At 40.3% G+C, this 22,356-nt stretch overlaps 1 protein-coding gene across 9 annotated transcripts in view; it reads right to left on the reverse strand.

Moving 5' to 3' along the window:
• The window catches only part of ACBD6 (acyl-CoA binding domain containing 6), a 157,521-nt gene that overhangs the window by 64,600 nt on the left and 70,565 nt on the right, over positions 1-22,356 (reverse strand). For 7 of the 9 annotated variants that reach the window (XM_050963375.1, XM_050963377.1, XM_050963376.1 and 4 more), the window contains one exon: positions 13,868-13,957. In XM_050963375.1, coding sequence (XP_050819332.1) covers positions 13,868-13,957 — 90 coding nt within the window. Of the gene's footprint in view, positions 1-7,832; positions 8,465-13,320; positions 13,787-13,867; positions 13,958-22,356 lie in introns of those variants that run through there. The other 2 variants (XM_050963378.1, XM_050963379.1) reach the window with 2 other exon arrangements.

The following is a 22,356-nucleotide window of genomic DNA, read 5'->3' on the forward strand; positions in this document are numbered from 1 at the left end:
TAGCACTCGAATTTTTCCATCTCTCGATACCAGTGATTTGGCTGGAGGATGGGCTGGACAATTGTCAAGCAGCAAAAGTGCTGTGTCTTCGAGTTTCTTCGACCGCAGACGCTTACAAACAGCTGGAACAAAGCTGTTGTGGAACCAGTCGTTGAAAATGCGTCTCGGCATCTAAGTATTTTTGCTGTTAGCATACATTACTGGCAGATTGGCTCTACTGAGGTGATTAAAGCAGCGAGGGTTATGAAAACAGCCAATGAGAAGAGGGGTAAGCTTATGGCTGCCCATCTTATTACTACAAAAAAGAAGAGTCACACGATCTTTTTAAATCCAGTTGTTTTCTGTGTCTCGTAATTAAACGCTAAAGTCTTATCAGGTAGCAGTTTTGCAAATAAAGCTGTTTCAACACAATTATAAAGTTGTTCTTCGTGGCAGTCTTCATTTTGTAAACTAGATTTTAACTTGGCGGGAAACATGTTCGCGGTCAATTCATCAGCTTTCTGCCTAAATCAATACCTGCGCTATGCCATGAAGCTTTTTAAAACGACTTATAAACCCACCTTGCTGTCTTGGAATGATTCATCCCCCGTTAAATTTCCAAATGTTATCACTTGGGCTTGAAGAATTGGCCCACTTAGCGGCATTCCTTTCAGCCTTTCCTGAGCAAACCACGTGTGCATGGCTTTGTCTATTGTGGGTTTTGCTGAATAGGGCACACACCTTCACTTAACCCCCGCGGCAGAATCGATATTTTGTACAAAGCCATTCAGTTTAGATTAGTTTTTTTAGCCATCCTCGGAAAGTAGATTTGGTAATCCCAGTATCTTTTGAAACTTTGGCCTGGGTTTCTCCGCTATTTACTTGATCTATTGCAGCTAGCTCTTCTTCTACAGTGTGTGAACACTGACGCTTGCCCTCTGCCATTATATTAGCCCTACGGTTAAAATTTTCTAATGTAGTATATATACACTGTATTATAATATAACTACAGTACTACTGTAAATATTATATAGCTCTTTAGCGTGACAATGACTAAGCGTGCGTGATAAGTCTTTACCGATATTGATAAAGACTTACAACACATTTCCGCTCCGCACTTCCTGTCAATTTCTGTGTCAGTGAGTTAGTGGAGCAAATCTGTAGCGCTACATAGCAAGTTTCTGTACCACATGTTAATGAGTCTAAATAGGTAGCACTGGGAGGCATGGCGCTACCGGGTCACGTGTGAACGGATCTGTACTGTATATAGAAGAAAACCAACAAGCATGGAAAAGGAATTTCGCCTCCATTTAAAGTGGTAGACAAAAATTACTTGAATGAAAAAAAGATCAAAGTCATACGTAAAATGAATCAAGGGATGCGTACAGTATGTTCTCAGTTCAGATTCTTGAATTATGACATACTTCTTTGATTCAAATACTTAAGAGAGAAGAGTCAATCAGACATGAATGAGAGGCCACGTTTGGGTAGTAAAATCATCCTGTCCAAAGTGGAAACCTATAAAACAGGTGCCTTTCTGGAGACAGCGAAACATTTTAGCTTCACTGAAATTCTTCTGAGAGGGAGAGCTTTTTGGAGCGGCTGCGTGCAAAAATGATCAGTGTTTTAGGGACTGCCCCTCCTAAGTAGAGAGACAGTTGGGATGTTCAGCAAAGGCAATTCCTCTAGCCCTGCAAGGCACAGCCTGGGATTAAGGAAACAATTTGCGGCTGCAGGCTGTGTCTATGACTATGCGCTCAACTGGAAAAAAGGCTCAGCTGCCAGCAGCAATCTGTGTTTTCACACCTGACTTTCCCTAAGCTGGGAACACCTGAATGAGGTTTAAAGGATTTTGGACAATGACTTCACAAATTAGACAAGTGATTTAACACATTAGCCACATGGTTTTTCAGGTGACCCTGAAACTGAGGGAGAGTGGGGGATGGGAGCAAAGGATGTTGAAATCTTTCACCACATTGAGATAAAGCACATTAAAATATTTCAAAGCACAAACAAATACAAAGTATGCAATGCCCAGAGATTCTGGCTTCATTTTTTTAAGGCATTTATTAAGAAGAATAAATACCTAGATGGTAGATAGAGCTTTAAGGCCTTAATCCTGAAATTCCTTGCGGGGTAGGGCAGGCAGGCTGGAACTAAGGGTGCTGGGGATGTAGCACCTCCTCCAGGCTTGAAGTGGTTCCCATCACACACAGGGTTTACAGTTGGGTCCAATGGCTCTTAGCACCCCCACTATACAAACTGTTTCAACGCCACTGGGGTCGTGGGGGGGGGGGCGGGGGGAGGTGGTTGGGCTCCAGCACAAGTGCATGCAGAGGCTATGCATGGGTGCATGTAAGGTTAAGCTCTGGGCACAGTTCGCTGCACTGAGCATTAAGTCTCAAGCCCTACATACCACTGCCTTACTCATAAGTGTGCAAAAAAAAAAAAAAAAAAGAAAAAAGGGAGACAGGCATAACTGAGAAGACAGGAGCTTAAACATAATAGGCATGCTAATGAGCTACTTAGCTACATGTCTCCTCTTTGGTCCTTCTGCTACTAGGCAGCAGTAACATGGCAGCTGTGCAGAAGCTCTCATTAACAGAGGATTGGGTTCCATTTGCCCTGTCCAGGTCAACGCTTTAATCTTGGATTTATATGCCCTACGCGCGATGCCTTCACTGTGCAAAGTAGAGCCCTCAGGGTAACGTTTTCTTTTTCTGCCTGGGCATGTAAAGGGGAAGAAGGCACAAGAAGTCTCCTCCTCTGTCTGCACTGCACCACACTCAAGCTAGGTGCAACGATGGTACTTACACCTTGTACAAGGCTAAAATCAATCCTGGCTTCAGTGGATGGAGAGAGGCAGGGAAGGGGCAAAATCAAGGCCCTGGAACCATTTGACACCAGGACAACAGTGCTGCCCAGGCACAGGAATGTATATAGCATATTGCACTTCCTGATTTTACAAGAGGCACTGGCATTCCTGAGACATTATACCACATGGAGCTCCCACTGGAGGCTCTTCCTGCACCACACTCAGTTAGGGGACATGCCTCAAAAGGAACCACTGAATCTTTATCATGAAGCATTGCACAATCACTAATCAATCCTCACACCAATCATAGGAAGTGGGCGGTGTTATCTGAGGGGGAAATCAGAAAAGAAACATGAAATAACCTGTTAGAGGTCACACAGCAAGTCAGTGGCAGAAAGGGCAGCAGAAGGGAGGACCTCTAGCTCCTCTCCGTGCCCTGCATTCATTCCTCTGGACAAAACTGCTTCTCACTTTCACTAGCATTCCTAACAACGCTTGCAATTAACTGGCTTTCCTAGCTCGTTGATTTTAAAATCCTAATTTCAGATTCTGTAAGCACTGCTCTGGCAATGGAGTGCACAGAGGCAGCAAAGAGGGCCAAAAATGTTTTTTTCTTAGCTCTTAGATAAATAAGAACTATTGGGGTGGGAGAAAGGATGGGGTTGCAAGAGAGATTTCTGTGTGGCAGGATGGCTTGAGAAAGAAAAAAAATCAAAATCTAGAGAATAAAGCTATTTTGACACCAGTCAAACTTTAGGCCTAGATTATTTGAAGGTAGAGAAATAAGCCTGCAATCCTGCCTCAAACCACCAGGAAAGGATGGTAGGTCATTCGACTTTCCTGCTTCTCTTCCGCTCCAAAAGGCAGCTAAGGGCAGGGGGGAGTCTATAAGAGGTGTTATTTGGAGTGGGGCTTCATAAACATCCAAACTTCTTGAAATTTATCTGAACTTCAAACCTGTTGAGTTCCTGATCACTAAGTTACTCAACTTTAAAATAGCCTAAAATTCCCTAGAAGGTGCATACAATGTTCTAGCAGCAGGGGGCCTAGAGACTCCCAGACTATTGCGAGTCTTCAAAAATTATTCCTGGATTTACTGGCAATTATATGCTGTGTGGGGGAGAGAGAAGAATGTGGACACATAAAATCTCACTAAAACAATTTAAAAAACACAGCTTCTTTCTTGTGTGCAACTGCTTTTGCTTTGCAGTGATGCTGCCCACCACACACATGCTGCCTGAATCTCAATGCTGCCAACAGTGCTGCTGCATTCAGCAGTGAGACAGTGATTCCGGTGACAAAAATGGAGCATTGGAAAGATGAATCGTACACGGCAAGCTGTGAGATGCAGAAAAATAATGCATCAAAATCCAGCACTTTTGGAAGGAAGAGCTCTCTACCCAAACAATCAGTAGATGCTGCTCAAGGCATATTCAGAAGCTGAAGAATGAACTAAGGTGAATCGCTGAGTGAAATTTGAAGTTCTAGCAGAAACCTGTAAACATTTTATAAATGGTTCTGCTGCAAGGGATTTTTCTCCCAGTAGTTAAAAACAGCATCTGCTGAGTGGTGACCACTTAGCATTCAACCTGCTGCCAACCTACATTCCACAGAGATCTGCAGGAGAGGCATGGAGCTCTGCCACTTCTAATAACTGTGTGACTGGCACCAAGTCAATGCTTTAATGTTGAAAGCTACCCTCTGTCACTAAGCAGATCTTTCCTTTCTTTTGGCTAATGGATTTCACACCCATTGGCAACAATGTCAAGAGTGCAGGAATATAAGCCTGCAGAGCCTTCTGAGAGCTGCTCATCAGAGCTTACTTGAGCGGTACAAAGAGAGGAGGAGGGGAGAAGAAAGAAGCTGTCTTGGATAATAATTTTACAGGTAAAGGTTGCTCTCATTATTGGTACTGGCATGCCTACTCTTAGCTTTCCCTTTCCCCCACCCTTAGCTTCTTCAATCATTTGCACCATCCTGCCATGATACTGGTAAACGCTGCAGTATTAAAAACCTCTTTCTCCTGCTGAAGGCTGCAGGCACAGTTGCAGACCCTCATAATAGCTGACAATCATAGTCAAGTGAACTTTCTGTCTTGTCTACACTATGCTTTTTGGGAAATCTACACCAGATAGCAACGGTACGAGCAAGAGTATAAACAAGGCTCAGACATTTTTACCACTGTGTCACTTGGACTTGTAGGGTTAAATGCCACAGTGGTTAGACTTCTGATGTAGTATCTATAGTAGCACTCCCCACTGATGGTGCTACACTGGTGTGGTCAACAGCTGGATATTCTCACAGAATCCTAGTGTAGACACACAGCCATAGTGTCTCTGACCCCTAGTCTGAAGGTTCAAGGTGTACAAACCAATCTCCTCCAAACTTCTTTGATGTCCTCAAGTGCATGGGAAGATAAGGCACACTACAGTCAGTGAGGAGTTAGGGGAAGAAATGCATCCCTTAATGCTAAAATCTACATTGGTGTCACCTATATGTATATGGGCTGCTACAGGGTTTGAACTGCAAGCAGCATATGCACCTCACTATTATACAATCTAAAGATAGGGGGTGAGGTGAAAAAAAGAAAGTCACAAAAACATTTTTAGAGCCATGCAATACAAGTGGGAAACAGAACAGAAAAAATACCAGGCAATTTTTGACATATCCATAATTTCTCCTTCATTTCTGGCTAATAGTGGAAATTAGTCTTCAGATAGTTGATAAAATCACTCTGTCTGTGCTGCGTTAGTACCACGATCTGCGGCCAGGCAACTACTTCTACTAAAATTGATTTTCCTTTTTGGCAACCAATAGGCCAGTCAATAATAATGTTATTTGAGAAGGACTGAGTCATGAGGGAGATGAACCTTCTCTGCCATTTATTATGTTTGTATTGTCTCCATTTGAAAAGAATTTTTTCAATAAGTACGTGCAAGAAAGTATTACAACGGAATAGCTACTTTGTGTCCTGGTATCTGGAAGCCCTCTGACTCAAAAGCACGTTAGCATCCAAATTGACAGAAAAGAGGAAGCTCCTGTCTGTTAAAGGAAGGTGGCAAGGGCTATGACAGGGTAGCTAGAAAAAAAGCTTTTCTTTTTGCTAATCAAGCAAGCCCCGTGGTCCGTCTGAAGCGTACTGCCCCAACATTGTATTGGGAGAGAGAGGCAGGAGGTATGCTTGCCACATTGCTCTTGCTGGCTAATCTAAGAAGTCTTTCAAAGCAAAAAATTCCATGCATGAGTGCTACCGCAAGATAGACAAAACTCAAAGGGAATGGCTGATTTTTTACCTGCTGCAAATGATAACATTAACAGGTGTGATTTTACGCCATCAAGCTGGCTAGCGGCAGCGCTCTGAAATGCCATAGAAGAGACCTAGGCTCTATCTCAGTACTGATTTCCTGATGCTAAACTGGGAAGAACCTGAAACACTACCGAAGCAGCATACTCAGCATTCCATACTGGTGGAATAGGGAGGAGAAATAGTATTTGTCATCATCCTTTATCCATGCCTCTATCCAATTAAAGGGGTAGCAGTGACAGGAGGAGTCTCACAGTTCTGGCAGAGATGTGGAGAAGCATGTGAAGGAAGAATAAAAGCCGTGATCTCTTACAAAAGATCTGACTACTGAACCTTCAGTGATATTTCCATCAAGGCAGAAACTAAAAACTAGGAATATAAATGGTTTTTCTCAGAACTGAACATTTTACTTGCTTCTTTATTACCTATCTGTGAACAGCATTTTTAACAAGACAAGCTACACATCATCACCACAGGGAGAAAAGACCTAGGGCATCTTTCACTGATATTCTGAGCAATATTAGAAACAGAATGAAACTATCCCTTGTAGAAAAATACTCTTTTATATACAGGAACACAAGGCAATGATAGAAGATTTGCCAGGTATATTCATCCTAGAAGTATGGCAGATTTACAATTCAAGTTATTATACAGAAAGGGTTATGTTAACGCAACATTAGGATTGCACAGTTACACACTCAAATATCCGAAAATGAAAAAAAAGAGTTGAGCACAACTTTACCTCTGCTCTATTGGACACACACAGATACAATACAGTCTTGAATCGTGATCACATCCTGTTTCTCAAGTAGTACAATTTTATCTACAACCAGTGACTTAAGTGTGTATCTTGGGGCATGTCTACACAAGGAAACTGACCAAAATAACAGTTTCAGAATAGCTCCCCATGTGGACACTGTTCTGGAATAAAAGTCACTTTATTCCGGAATAATTAGTGCACTCAAAGTGCCCACTAGTGGAGCTATTCTGCTCAATTTCCTCTGTAGACAAGCCCTAAAATAAACTAGGATCAATATAATTAAGGAACGCATTATAATGCAAAGAGCGAGTTATGGCTGTGCACTCACCCTTAATTTTTACATTTCCTGATTTCTAAGTACTGAATTCTGCTACCTTCATATGTCACATGGATGTAGGTTATTACATTAATTTTCCTGCTCTTTTAAAGAAAAAGTCATCAGTTCTATAACCAATAGCCACTTTTGTGAGCAAAGACCAACCAATTCCTAGTGTAGTCTGTATGTTTCTGGACTAAACAAAAACCAATCAGACCAAGGTCAGCTAGTGTCAGTTAGTAATGACGGTTAAGTACTTATTTCCACACTTATGACCTAGTGTATATCTGTAATGGAATTTGTTTTTAACTTTAAAATTAAAATAACTGGTCTTCTTCATAGATGGCTTAATTTTAGGAATGAATTGGATCCACCAAAAAATCAATTGTGAAGCAAATCTGTTCAGTAGTTTTAAAGGTGCAAAATTTCAAGTCTGCAAAACATTTTGAAAGGTGCAAGGTGCATTTGTGGACAGTGCTTCTTTAAGTGGGCATCAATATTTTACTCAGAACACTGCTATTTTCAAATGGTAATAATTTAAAAAAAAAAGAAAAAAAAGCTAAGAGAAAGTATGTGCAAATACTGCAAAGTTTACCAGAATTATGGCAGAACAAAAGACGACATCCATTAACAAGTTTCAAATTCCAAACCAGTCAGCTTTGCTGTACTCCTTCCTAAAAGCGTAGCCAGATTTTATTTATTTATTAAATAGGAAAGATGTGACTTTATTTTACACTTGGTCAGACTCAAAAACAACCAAAGGATTTTACTCAAACTTTTCTACATAAAATTAAAGTTAACCTTTGGGCACAGAACAAAGATGGAAGATTTCAGCAGATGAATGTACGTTCTGGATAGTTCTGAGCATAAGTAACATGGGATAGAACTGAAAGACAATTTCTGTCTTAACTATTCTGGGTTCATGAAAGAGCAATCCACTCTACTAGTGAGGAGGAGGAAGCTCAAGGGGAGTGAACACCAAAAAATAAGCCCAGAAGGTTATTCTGAATACATTAACCTTTCCCTGAAGACCTACATGCTGCCTCAAATTCCACAGTATAAATGCCCAGATAAAAAGAAATCAGCTGCATGGTGCATTCTACAGAGCTGATTCCCACCCTTCTCCCTCCTATTACATTACAGAGAAACCAATGTACTTTTTCCCTTATAAGAACACTTCTCTAGTGTTCCAAGAATGGATGCAGGCATGCTGACGACTTTCAGCCTCTCACATCATCACACGGTGGCAAAACATGGTATTGCTGTTTTACGTTGAATTGAATGGAGAACCTGAAAAACATGAGTTAATGTTGGGTTTGTATGGTAATCTGTTTTGGTGTGTCCTGGCTTTTCATAGGTGGATGGTGCTGCTGTCCCCTAACTTCCTGCCGACTAGAGAAAGCTAAGAGAACAGATTGGTTAATAGTTCCAACACACAAACGCCCCTACGGAGAAAATGATGGGATGATGAAGTCAAAGAGAAGGACATAAAGCTGGCAGATAAAGGCACATAAAGCCTCCGTGTCAGCAGCTCAGATTAGGACCCAGTTTAGAACTGAACACTATTAGAAGCAGAGCTTCTCAAAAGCCTGGATTCTGGTATGGGATAATTTTACCCGACTCGATGTTACCTGAGCTCATGTAGTGAGATTCAACCCATCCTCTAATGGAGTTTTAGATAAAAGTACAGAATTTCTCTGTGTTAACAGTTCATGCCTGATCTTCATCTTGCTTCCTCCCACTAATCTAAGTGAGTCTACAACCTATGACTTCCATGTGACAGCATACACACATACTACTTCTCAGAACTCAATATAGCTAGTGTTTGCCCAGTACAGAAATATATCAGCTGAACAGCAAAACCCCAATGCTCTTATTGCATTTATGTTACCATCATGAAAAAGCCGTTTGTCATGCTCTCTATCATTTGGCCGCTTATTAGATCAGAGTTCACCCAACCTTTCTTGAAACTGAACAGGAGTAAAACCTATATGCTTTAAAACAACATCATCCCATGTAAAAGAGGGCAAGTCAGGTCTGACCTCCGGCACAGATGCTTCACGTGTACAAAATCTCCATTTTCCTTATTTTTACAAGACAAGGCAAGATATTCTCTAAAAGAGTGGTTCTCAACTTTTCCACTCCAAGAGACTTTATTTTCCATACTAGGACCTCCCCAAGACCCCCCTTGCATTAGGGATATGGGAAGAGCAAGGTGGTTATAATCTCTTGAAACCTGTTTACAACCCCCATGTTGAGAGCTCTGTTCTAGAATGCATACATTCTACAAGCAACACCCGACAAAGAGAAAGCCATGACTGTTTCAACAGAAACAGAATGTTCCACTTTACTCACAGATGGATGAAAAACACCAACATTTATTCATTCATCAACAGATTCATTCATACATACATTTTAAGGCAAGAAGAGAACATTATGATCATAGGATGACATCCTGCATAACAAAGGCCAACTGCTATGTTAAGAACAGGCTCCCCTTTCCTTTATTTCACTGTTCAATAAAATACAGATTTTTCTAAACTGAATGTCTCATCACTAGGAGGCTGCCTTTGGAAAGATCTCTGGGTTCTGGGTGTTTCCAGCACAGTTCCAAAACACCACCCAACCACCCACTTAGAAATGGCCTTTGGCTCTGAGGATTTAGGTAATTTGATTACATAAATGTCCCTTTTCAACATAAAGCAGGGAAGTCTGTTGTGTTTCTGCACCCCCCCCTCCATGTCAATCACTTATCGCCTCTTTTCAAACATACTGTTAAAGCTAATTATGGACAATCAAAGAACTCAATGGATGCAGGCTTTCAGAGGCCAGCAATGAACTGCCTCTTTAAACCCATAGCAACATTGTTTAAAAAGGACAGTCAATCTACTACTGCACTCCAGGAGCTTTGTGCATACTGCAGGACCAAATGACACCATGGAGTTTCGCCCCACCTACCTGCTTCAAATACATCAGTGTATGTAATAAAATAATCAAACAATTATTTACACTTATATAGCACCCAGAGACCTCAACGTGCTTTACAAATATAGCTACTATTCACATTTAAAAAAACAAAAACAAAGGAAAAGGGGAGGCCTGGCTCCAGGTCACCCAGCTAATTAATGTTAGAACCAGTAAAACTAAGGGGTCCAGTGAACATCCCCCTATGCTCTAACCACTACATAAGAAACATAGGAGGGAAAAAAACACACAGTGTCTGCCGAATGAAAAAGCACAGAAGCAGCTGAGGCGAGGGGGGTTATTATTAATTTCTAATATCCTAGAAAGGTATGAAAAACACTGCAGATAAAAAATAAAAAGGAAAAAAAACCTATCATATAAGCTTCCCCCTCTACTGTCTGTTGCTGTCGCTCTCATGCTCCTAGGTCTTGCGTCTTATGCTGCCTGCATTTAACACTGCTGCATGTATGAATGAAATAGGAAGATATCTCACGGCATGTAGGGTAGAAGGTTTCTACAGAGCCTGTCACCCAGGCTGGAACCTGGCAGACTAAGGGCTATGTGTAGTCTGGAATGTGAACTTCCAGAGTTAGCACAGCATGTTAAAATAATACCTCCACTAATGCAAGTCACTAGAGATTCCCTTATACTTAACCCCCAATTCTTTACAACCCACACATTAACTGATAGTGCATTTGGTAATATATACAAGCATGTGCTTCAATGTTTATGACATATTTGGAAGCATATTTTTTTCCTCGCTCTTTGGTTGCTCTTCCAAAGATTTCCCCATAATCCTGGGGTTTAGACGTATTTTCTTTAAGGAAAAGGTCCAGATAAAAAGTAAACACTGGGCCATGAGATCCTGATAATGTTATCACCACCATTTACAGAAGGTTGAACAGAGAGAGAAAATAAAACAAAAGTCTAAGAATTGTCTGCCTTCTCTGAGAATACATCTATGTGCAAAATGAGACCTTTAAAATAAAGGTTTTCTTTATTACCTTGGAGGAAAAAAAAAATCTAAGATTGATTTTATTTCTATAGCTATTATTAAACTTTTGTTACTGGACAAAAATAATTTGGTTAGAAAAAATGTGCAATACATTAAAAAAAGGGAAAAAAAGTTAATAGAAAATGATGGTACAGAGAAAATACAGATTATTTTCCTTCAGCTACGGAAATCTTCCCCAAGTTGTACTTTTACAGCTAAAGACACTCTTGGTGCAGTAAGAGATGTGAGATACAACCATCAGAAAGAGATGAATTTTCAGGGACTATTATTCCAGAACTTCAAACAGCAACAGGGTCGGCTCCAGGCGCTTGGGGCGGCCAATGGAAAGGAGCAGCATGTCCGGGTCTTCTGTGGCAATTCAGCGGTGGGTCCCTCAGTCCCTCTTGCAGCGAAGGACCCGCTGCCGAATTGCTGCTGAAGAAGTAAGTGGCATGGCTGAGCTGCTCCCGAAGTGCGTCGATCTGGACTTTATCTTTTTTTTTTCTCCTCCTGCTGCTTGGGGCGGCAAAAAACCTGGAGCCGGCCTTGAGCAGCAGACATCCCCTGGGGTCACAGGGTAAAATACAAAGACAAACGTGTAATCTCAGTTCTCCTGGTCTCAAGATCATGCTATTTCCAAACGTTCATAGACAAATATATCACACATAATTAGAGTATTAGGTGTTGTGTGCAGTCTCACCTTAGAGCAAGGGAAATCATGGACATAACTCCAGTATGATTCAGTATAATTACTCCTCCACAAATCTACCTTTTTTCCAAAGGTGCACAAAGGATCTTTGAAAAAAATCCTCAAATAGTCTGCATAACAGAAACCTAGGAATCACATGCTCAAAGAACCACAGGTCCCTGTCTAAACAGTCCCACAGATTTCAATGGAACCAAGCAAGTTCTCTTAATATGTACCCTTTTCACGGCCTGGCCACAGTAGGGCTTGTAACAATATCTTAAACAGTTTTTAAACATATTTGAAGCTTAACTTAGTTACTTCCACCACCACAATGTTACTGCTGAGTCAAGAAACCTACAAGAGAGCCTATTGCACTACTGTGACATATGTGAAGTATTTCCAAAGCTCTTATTGGGATACTGGGCTAGCACAGTTCTCAAAATACACAAACGCACACACACAAACTAGATAGGGAAATGATGCAAGCAGCAACCATATTGGAAAACAACTGTCAATCACGGTTCTGGAAGAACCATGTTTGACAATTATTTCTGAACATGATCACAAGGTTCAACCCTTAATTACAACAGGATTATAAATACAATCTACTTTATAAAGTGAGATCCAACTGTAACAAATGTCATATTTCAAACAACATAATCTGAAGCATCATTTAGAATGCTTTGTTTAAGAAATGTACCTTCTAATAAATGAATGTTCTATTATGTTCTACTCTTTGGCAAACAGGTTCCTTCGTGCAGTGGAATTTTCTTTAGTTCACTCTCCAGTCTTCAGATGCTCTGTTGAAACTATAGCGTATTAAGGAACTGGACAGAGCCTACCAATTAATTCTATCTAAGCCACCAAACATCTAGTAATAGGAACTCTCTCTGGTTTCACCTACCCAAGTCAGATTTGAACTGATGACCAACAAGTGAAAGACACTATTGCAGGAAGAAATTTCATCTTGCAACTGAAAAGGTTCACTGTGGTTTTGTATTTGGTTGTACGGAAATCTGGTTTTAATGGTGTCATAACTGTCCTACTCAGATCTGAACCTTAGAGTTCAGAACATGAGAAGCTAGCATGAAACCTCCAAACTTAATTACCAGCTTGGATCTGATATCACTGCCACTAGCCAGAATTCCAGTGTCTGGCTCACTCTGGTCTCCCCAAAACCTTCCCTGGGGAACCCCAAGACTCAGATGCCCTGAGTCTCACCACAAAGGGAAATAACCCACTTCCCTTCTCTCTCTTTACCTCCTCTCAGATTTCCCCGCCCTGGGTATTCTAGGATATTCCCTGCTTCAAGTCCTTGAAACACAAGTACCAAGAGATCAATCTCTCTCTCCCCTCACCCAGAGGGTATGCAAAGTCAGGCTTAGTAAATCTAACACAAAGAGATTTTCCCCCTCCCTTCGTTTCTTAGCCTTAACCAGTGAAAAACACTTAAACAGGTCTTAAAAAGAAAGCTTTATATAAAAAAGAAAGAAAAAGGACATAAAATTGGTCTCTGTATCAAGGTGACAATATACAGGGTCAATTGCTTAAAGGAAAAATGAATAAACAGCCTTATCCAAAAAGAATACAATTTAACACATTCCAGCAACTACACACATGTAAATACAAAAAAACAATATAAACCTATTGTCTTACTATCCTTGTACTTACAACTTGGAAACAGAAGATTAGAAAGCCTGAAGATAGAAAGATCACTCTCAGAGCCGAGAGGGTTACCCAACAAAGACAAAGAACTCACACCCAAAACTTCCCTCCACTCAGATTTGAAAAAGTCTTGTTTCCTGATTGGTCCTCTGGTCAGGTGTTGTTTGTTACCCCTTTCCAGGTGAAAGAGACATTAACCCTTAGCTATCTGTTTATGACAAATGGGTATATTCTTCTCACATGTATCACTTTAGGTGGTCTCCTCCATATTCAATATTCTGAAAGAATCTGCTTTGGAATCCTGATGGGACAAAGTACGATGTGTTTGGTAAAGATACAACATCATGCACCATTGAAAAACAAGTTTTCCATCCTTCCTTACCTGGATGTTAATATTGGCCGCATGCTGTAGCAGTACTGAGACGAGCTCCTTGTGTCCTCGATCACATGCCCAGTGAAGCAAAGCCCGGCCCTAGAAATATCCAAAAGAAAAAGAATGAAGTCAGCAGAAGCTATTGTAAAGAGACTCAAAAGTCCTACTGCTGGAACCCTGGACATCACAAAAGTAAAAATTGAACAATAAAACAACCACAATCAGAATGGCCTATAAATGTGCTATTTATTCTCACTTGCATGTTTACACAGCAAGGTCAGGAACATCAGTCATCTGTTAGAAGGGCAACACAAGGCCTGATTCTGCACTGCTTTGCACCCAAAACTCCAACTCAAGTCAAGAAGAGTGTAAGGGAGAATGAAGAAAGCAAGAGACCAGAATGTGGTCTGCCTTCTAGACAGTTTTAGGGTTTAACTGCACCAGTGACTTTAACAGGAACAGAGTCTCTCTAAGGCTAAGATTTTTAAAACTGCCTAAGGCATCTGAACCCCTTGTTCCTATTAAAAGTAATGGGACCCAGGCATCCAAATCCTCTGTTTGCTTTGCAACTCTCAGCCTAAGTCACTATGGTCTGGGCAACATGGTGTCATCAGATCAGGAAAATTTATTTATTTGAATCTTTTTTTGACTCTACAATTCTCCCTCTCCCTTCCCCCCAGTTTCTGAATCTGCAGTTACTGGGCGCACCCCTAGAAAAAAATTTGTAATGACTCCTCCTCCACTAAGGTGGGTGGCAATCACTAGTGGAAATCCAGATCCACCTATTTGTCAAGGACATGGGAAATAAGTAGCTCAGCACTCTTTTGAGGACTAACTGACACGCAGCTTAACACCTTGCTATAGGCAGGGCAGCTTGTTATGTTCAGAGAATGGAATGTTTTTTCCATATTAAACTCAAATCTCTGCTTTATGTCAGTTTTAATTGGGATTAAGCAAATATCTAGGGCAAAAGATGGAATTAAGTCAAAGGAGCACTTCACGAAAGCCTTTTTCTCCCCTTCTCTCACATTCAAACTCTTTCCAGGATCACCCAATTAAGTCACCCAATTAAAGGAGGGTCTAGTTGAAAAACAACATGATCTGAAAGAGAAAGCACTCGGCAATTTAGAAGTCTTAAAAAGTTTTCCTTGCTTTGTCTTTTGTGCAACAATTGATTCATCTCTCTACCTGTGAGAACCTGCTTCAAGTAATCAAGCACTAGATGCTGACAGGGAGGCGGATAGAAAACTGGGCTGTGCAGATGTCCTAAGTATTCTGCCCTAGAAAGGGCACAGATGCATGCATAAGTTAGGAGGAATTTCATCACCCTTTGTTCATCCCAAACTACCCAACTGAAGATGAGCCTGTGCCGTGAAGTCCTGATCTGTATCTGAACCTCACCAAAGTTTGAGGGTGTCCACATGCATAGTTTTGGTTTGCCATGAAGAGGTAGAAAGAATAGCTGCAAAATCTGGAGTATTCTATTTCAGGGTCTTGGTTTAGGCTCATCTCGGAGAATCATCTCAACACAGGACTGCCCAGGCTGTAAGTGCTTATTATTATGATGTTTAAAATGCTTACGTTTGGATACCAAAACACAGTTCTGCTATGGTTGCATGTGTTCTTAGCTGCAATAGCCACACTGCCCACTGAGCTTGGGAACAGTTATCTTGTTACTCACACGAACAGAATCCAAATCCACCCAAAGCAATAACAGAGCCTTTTAATGAATAGCTCTAAAACATTTCCTATCAATTACAGAAGATGTTATAAATTGACATCTTTTATATCTTCATTTAAATAAAATAAAAAGTAGATGATATTTTTAGATGGCAGTTGTTCTACCCTGGCTATCACTTACTTCCAGCTTAATGTGTACACTTTATAGCTGTTTATGTTAACAGGTAGTTTAAATTAATTTCTCCAGATTGAATACGGTGTGTGATACTCCTGCAGAAGGATCCTTTAAACTCATGCTGAGGTAAAGCAAGATATCACAATGCTGCTTTGTGACATTTTCACAACTTGCTTTTTCTAATGTACCACCCAACACACTTGTGGTCCTTCAAAACCAAAATAGGGTTATCCCTTGACATATATCTTTAAACATTGCAGGGGGGAACAAAGTGAGCAACTCACTTATCTATTAATAGGAGCTGTTTGCCAGTTTTCCTGGACACTGTGCCAAAAATTTACTAGTAGAAGGGGGATAGGAAGACACCAGTGACTAAATCTCTCTCACTTTTCATGTTGGATAGTTTTCAATAAGGTGGCAGATTTAGACATTATTTTGAGTCGGGAAATGTGATCTCAGACATTAGGCATTCAGCTTTTTACCACACTTTTTGACCGAACAAGTAATTAACTTTTGTAACACATTATCTTAATGGTACACTAACTAACCTTGAATTAGAATGAATTCTCTCACAATTACTTTCTATGGAAGCACACATTACACTGACAGTCACATTAGTATCATTTAATGATTAATGTTCCTGCACTCAACATTACAGTGAAAAACTGAAAGGAGGAGAGTAGAATTTAACAGATTAGTAAATACTGACAGACAAAGCATCTTAAATTAATCTAGGGGCCACCAAATGAAATGAATGGGCAGCAGGTTAAAAACAAATAAAAGGAAGTTGTTCTTCACACAGCGCACAGTCAACCTGTGGCACTCCTTGCCTGAGGAGGCTGTGAAGGCTGGGACTATAACAGGATTTAAACGAGAACTAGATAAATTCATGGAGGTTAAGTCCATTAATGGTTATTAGCCAGGATGGGTAAGGAATGGTGTCCCTAGCCTCTGTTTGTCAGAGGGTGGAGATGGATGGCAGGAGAGAGGTCACTTGATCATTGCCTGTTAGGTTCACTCCCTTTAGGGCACCTGACATTGGCCACTGTCGGCACACAGGATGCTGGGCTGGATGGACCCTTGGTCTGACCAGTATGGCCATTCTTATGTTAATCTTTGATCCACTAACACTTTAGATGTTGGATTTGTACTGGACGGATAATACAAATTTCTCTGTGCTATCAACATATATTCCAGAAGATAGAAACACTTTATTTATAAGATGCAAAGTTCTCATGAATACTTGTTATTAGGGCTGTCAAGCCATTAAAAAAATTAAACAACTTAACAATCTGTTAAACAATAACATAATACCATTTATTTAAATATTTTTCGATGTTTTCTACGTTTTCAAATATATTGATTTCAATTACAACACAATACATAGTGTACAGTGCTAACTTTATATTTATTTTTGTTACAAGTATTTGCACTGTAAAAAAAAATTGAATACAATTTACCTAATACAAGTACTGTAATAAAATCTCTTTAACATGAAATCTGAACTTACAAAGGTAGAATTATGTATAAAAAATACCTGTATTCAAAAACAAAACAATGTAAAACTTCAGAGCCTACAAGTCCACTCAGTCCTACTTCTTGTTCAACCAATCGCTCAGACAGTTTGTTTACATTTGCGAAGCAGATGTGCTAAAGATTCACATGTCCCTTCATGTTTCAACCATCATTCCAGAGGACATGCGTCCATGCTGATGACAGGTTCCGCTTATTAACGATCTGAAGCAGTATGGACTGATGTATGTTCATTTTCATGATTTGAGTCTGATGTCACCCACAGAAGGTTAATTTTCTTTTTTGGTGGTTCGGGTTCTGTAGTTTCCGCATCAGAGTTTTGTTCTTTTAAGTCTTTTGACCTCCTCCCTCTCAGATTTTGGAAAGCACTTCAGATTCTTAAACCTTGGGTCGAGTACTGCAGCTATCTTAAGAAATCTCACATTGGTACCTTCTTTGAGTTTTGTCAAATCTGCAGCGAAAGCTTTCTTAAAATGAACAACATGTGCTGGGTCATCATCCGAGATTGCTATAACATGAAATACATGGTAGAATGTGGGTAAAATAGAGCCGGAGACATACAATTCTCCCCCAAGGAGTTCAGTAACAAATGTAATTGAAACTTGTTAAAAAAAATGTATTATCAGCATGGAAACGTCCTCTGGAATGGTGGCCAAAGCATAAAGGGGCATATGAATGTTTAATATATCTGGCATGTAAGTACCTTGCAATGCTGGCCACAAAAGTGCCATGCGAATGCCAGTTTTCACTTTCAGGTGACACTGTAAATAAGAAGCAGGCACCATTATCTATTGTAAATGTAGACAAACTTGTTTCTCTGAGTGATTGGCTGAACAAGAAGTAGGACTGAGTGGACTTGAAGGGGTTTTTTGTTACATAACTGAACTCAAAAACAAAGCAATATAGAACTTTAGAGCCTACACTTGTAAGTTACACTTTCACAATAAAGAGATCGCACTACAGTACTTGTATGAAATGAATTAAAAAATACTATTTCTTTTATCATTTTTACAGTGCAAATATTTGTAATCAAAATAATATAAAGTGAGCACTGTACACCTTGTATTCTGTATTGCAATTGAAATCAATAGATGTAAAAATATAGAAAAACATACTAAAATATTTAATAAATTTCAACTGGTATTCTACTATTTAACAGTGCAATTAAAACTGCGATTAATAGCAATAAACGTTTTTAATTGCAATTACTTTTTTTGAGTTAATTGTGTGAGTTAACTGCGATTCGACAGTCCTACTTCTTACATATAACATAACTGTAATTATCTAACTGAAGTGGGATAATATCATCATTACACAGTAAATACCATGCAATTACCGTACAAAAATATAGAATCATAGACTTTAAGGTCAGAAGGGACCATTATGATCATCTAGTTCGACCTCCTGCACAACGCAGACCACAGAATCTCACCCACTCATTCCTGTAACAAACCCCTAACCTATATCTGAGCCATTGAAATCCTCAAATCATGGTTTAAAGACTTCAAGGTGCAGAGAATCCTCCAGCAAGTGACCCATGCCCCACGCTACAGAGGAAGGCAAAAAAAACCCAGGGCCTCTGCCATTCTGCCCTGGAGGAAAATTCCTTCCCGACCCCAAATATAGCAATCAGCTAAACCCTGAGCATGTGGGCAAGACTCACCAGCCAGACACACACCCAGGAAAGAATTCTCTGTAGTAACTCAGATCCCACCCCATCTAACATCCTATCACTAGCCATTGGGCATATTTACTGCTAATAGTCAAAGATCAATTAATTGCCAAAATTGGTATGATAGGGTAGCCTATCCCCTCCATAAACTTATCAAGCTTAGTCTTGAAGCCAGATATGTCTTTTGCCTCCACTACTCCCCTTGGCAGACTGTTCCAGAACTTCACTCCTCTGATGGTTAGAAACCTTCATCTAATTTCAAGTCTAAACTTCCTGATGGCCAGTTTATATCCATTTGTTCTTGTGTCCACATTGGTACTGAGCTTAAATAATTCCTCTCCCTCCCTGGTATTTATCCCTCTGATCTATTTAGAGAGGGCAATCATATCTCCCCTCAGCCTTCTTTTGGTTAGGCTAAACAAGCCAAGCTCTTTGAGTCTCCTTTCAAAAGACAGGTTTTCCATTCCCCGGATCATCCTAGCAGCCTCTCTCTGTACCTGTTCGAGTTTGAATTCATCCTTCTTAAACGTGGAAGACCAGAATTGCACACAGTATTCCAGATGAGGTCTCACCAGTGCCTTGTATAATGGTACTAACACCTTATCTCTCTCTACTAGAAATACCTCACCTGATGGATCCCAAGACCGCAATAGCTTTTTTCACGGCCATATCACACTAGCAACTAATAGTCATCCTGTGATCAACCAATATTCCGAGGTCCTTCTCCTCCTCTGTTACTTCCAACTGATGTGTTCCCAACTTATAACCAAAATTCTTGTTATTAATTCCTAAATGCATGACCTTGCACTTTTTACTATTAAATTTCATCCTATTACTTTTACTCCAGGTTACAAGTTCATCCAGATCTTCTTGTATGATAGCCTCGTCCTTCTCTGTATTGGCAATACCTCCCAGCTTTGTGTCATCCGCAAACTTTATTAGCACATTCCCACTTTTTGTGCCAAGGTCAGTAATAAAAAGATTAAATAAGATTGGTCCCAAAACCGATCCCTGAGGAACTCCACTAGTAACCTCCCTCCAGCCTGACAGTTCACCTTTCACTTCGACCCGTTGTAGTCTCCCCTTTAACCAGTTCTTTATCCACCTTTCAATTTTCATATTGATCCCCATCTTTTCCAATTTAACTAATAACTCCCCATGTGGAACCGGATCAAATGCCTTACTGAAATAGAGGTAAATTAGATCCACTGTGTTTCTTTTGTCTAAATAATCTGTCACCTTCTCAAAGAAGGAAATCAGGTTGGTTTGGCACGACCTACCTTTTGTAAAACCATGTTGTATTTTGTCCCAATTACGATTGTCCTCAATGTCCTTAACTACTTTCTCCTTCAAATTTTTTTCCAAAACCTTGCATATTATAGATGTCAAACTAACCGGCCTGCAGTTACCCAGATCACTTTTTTTTCCTATCTTAGCAAGTCTCCAGTCAGACGGTACAACCCCATAGTTTACAGATTCATTGAAAATTCTTGCTAATGGGCTTGCAATTTCATGTGCTAGTCCCTTTAATATTCTTGGATGAAGATTATCTGGGCCCCCCAATTTAGTCCCATGAAGCTGTTCGAGTTTGGCGTCTACCTCGGATGTGGTAATATCTACCTCCATATCCTCATTCCATTTGTCACTTTAACATTATCCCTAAGCTCCTCATTAAAGATTGAGGCAAAGTATTTGTTTAGATATTGGCCCATGCCTAGATTATCCTTAACCTCCACTCCATCCTCAGTGTTTAGCAGTCCCACTTCTTTCTTCTAGGTTTTCTTCTTATTTATATGGCTTTAGAACCTTTTACTATTGGTTTTAATTCCCTTTGCAAGGTCCAACTTTACAATGGCTTTTGGCCTCTCTCACTTTATCCCTATATGTTCTGACCTCAATAAGGTAGCTCTCCTTGCTGATCCCTCCCATGTTCCATTCCTTGTAGGCTTTCTGCTTTTTCCTAATCACCTCTCTGAGATGCTTGCTCATCCAGCTTGGTCTGCAACTCCTGCCTATGATTTCCCCCTGCCTTTCTTGGGATGCAGGCTTCTGACAATATCTGCAACTTTGACCTGAAGTAATTCCAGGCTTCCTCCGCCTTTAGAGCCACAAGTTCTTCGGTCCAATCCACTTGCCTAACTAATTTCTTTAATTTTTTTAAGTTGGCCCTTTTGAAATAAAAAACCCTAGTCCCAGATCTATTTTTGTTTATCCTTCCATTTAGTTTGAACTGAACCAAGGTTGTCCCCTACAATCATTTCCTCAATGAGGTCCTCACTATTCACTAAAACCAAATCTAAAATGGCATCCCCCCTTGTTGGTTCAGCAACTACTTGGTGAAGGAATACATCAGCTATCGCATCCAGGAAAAACTGAGCCCTACTATTATTACTAGCACTTGTCCTCAAGTCTATATCTGGGAAATTAAAGTCTCCCATGATCACACAATTCCGATTAGCATTTACTTCATTAAAAACATAAAAGAAGTCTCTATCCATATTCAGATCAGATCCCAGTGGTCTATAGCACACCCCAGGCACTATCTCAACAGAGGTTCTAGTAGCTTTTCTCTGTAATGTGATTTTTGCCCAGACAGACTGTCTTATCCATTCCATCACTTCTTATTTCTTTACAGTCTACCTCATCATTATATACAATGCTACTCCACCACCTTTGCCTTTATTTCTGTCTTCCCTAAACAACACATAATCTTCAATATCTGTACTCCAGTCATGACTACTATTCCACCATGTTTCTGTTATCTCTATAATATCTGGTTTCACTTCCTGCACCAGTAGCTCTAATTCCTCCATTTTACCACCTAGGCTCGTCGCACTGGTGTACAAACATCTTAATTTTTTATGTTTGGCTTCACTCATATTCTTTACCTGATTAGGCCCAGACAGACATTTTACTGAAAGTACAACCTATTAGACTGGTATCTACACTATCCTTTCTCCTTATGTCCATTTTCCTACCCACGGCTATATCCGTTCTTACTTCATTTTCTTCCCTCTCAATGTCAAAATCTGGCGTGGAGATTACCTGGACATCTCCCCCAAATTCCTAGTTTAAAGCTCTCTTAATCAGTTGTGCCAGCCTCCATCCTAGAAATCTATTTCCCTCCCTACTCAGGTGAAGTCCATCCTGAGAGAACAGTCCTGTGTCCATGAATGCCTCCCAGTGGGCATACATCCCAAAGCCCTCCTTACAGCACCACTGCCTGAGCCATCTGTTGATCGTCATAATCTTGTCACACCTTTGTTGCCCTTCTCTAGGAAGAGTCAGAATCCCACTGAAGATCACCTGAGCCTCATATTCCTTAAGCGTCTTCCCTAGCCTTGCATAGTCTCCCTTGATTCGTTCCAGCGAGAATCTAGCCGTATCATTTGATCCCACATGAAGGACAATCAGTGGATTCTTTCTCGCTCCCGTTAG

Source organism: Gopherus flavomarginatus, chromosome 7 (assembly GCF_025201925.1).
Source record: "Gopherus flavomarginatus isolate rGopFla2 chromosome 7, rGopFla2.mat.asm, whole genome shotgun sequence".
NCBI lineage: Eukaryota > Metazoa > Chordata > Testudines > Testudinidae > Gopherus > Gopherus flavomarginatus.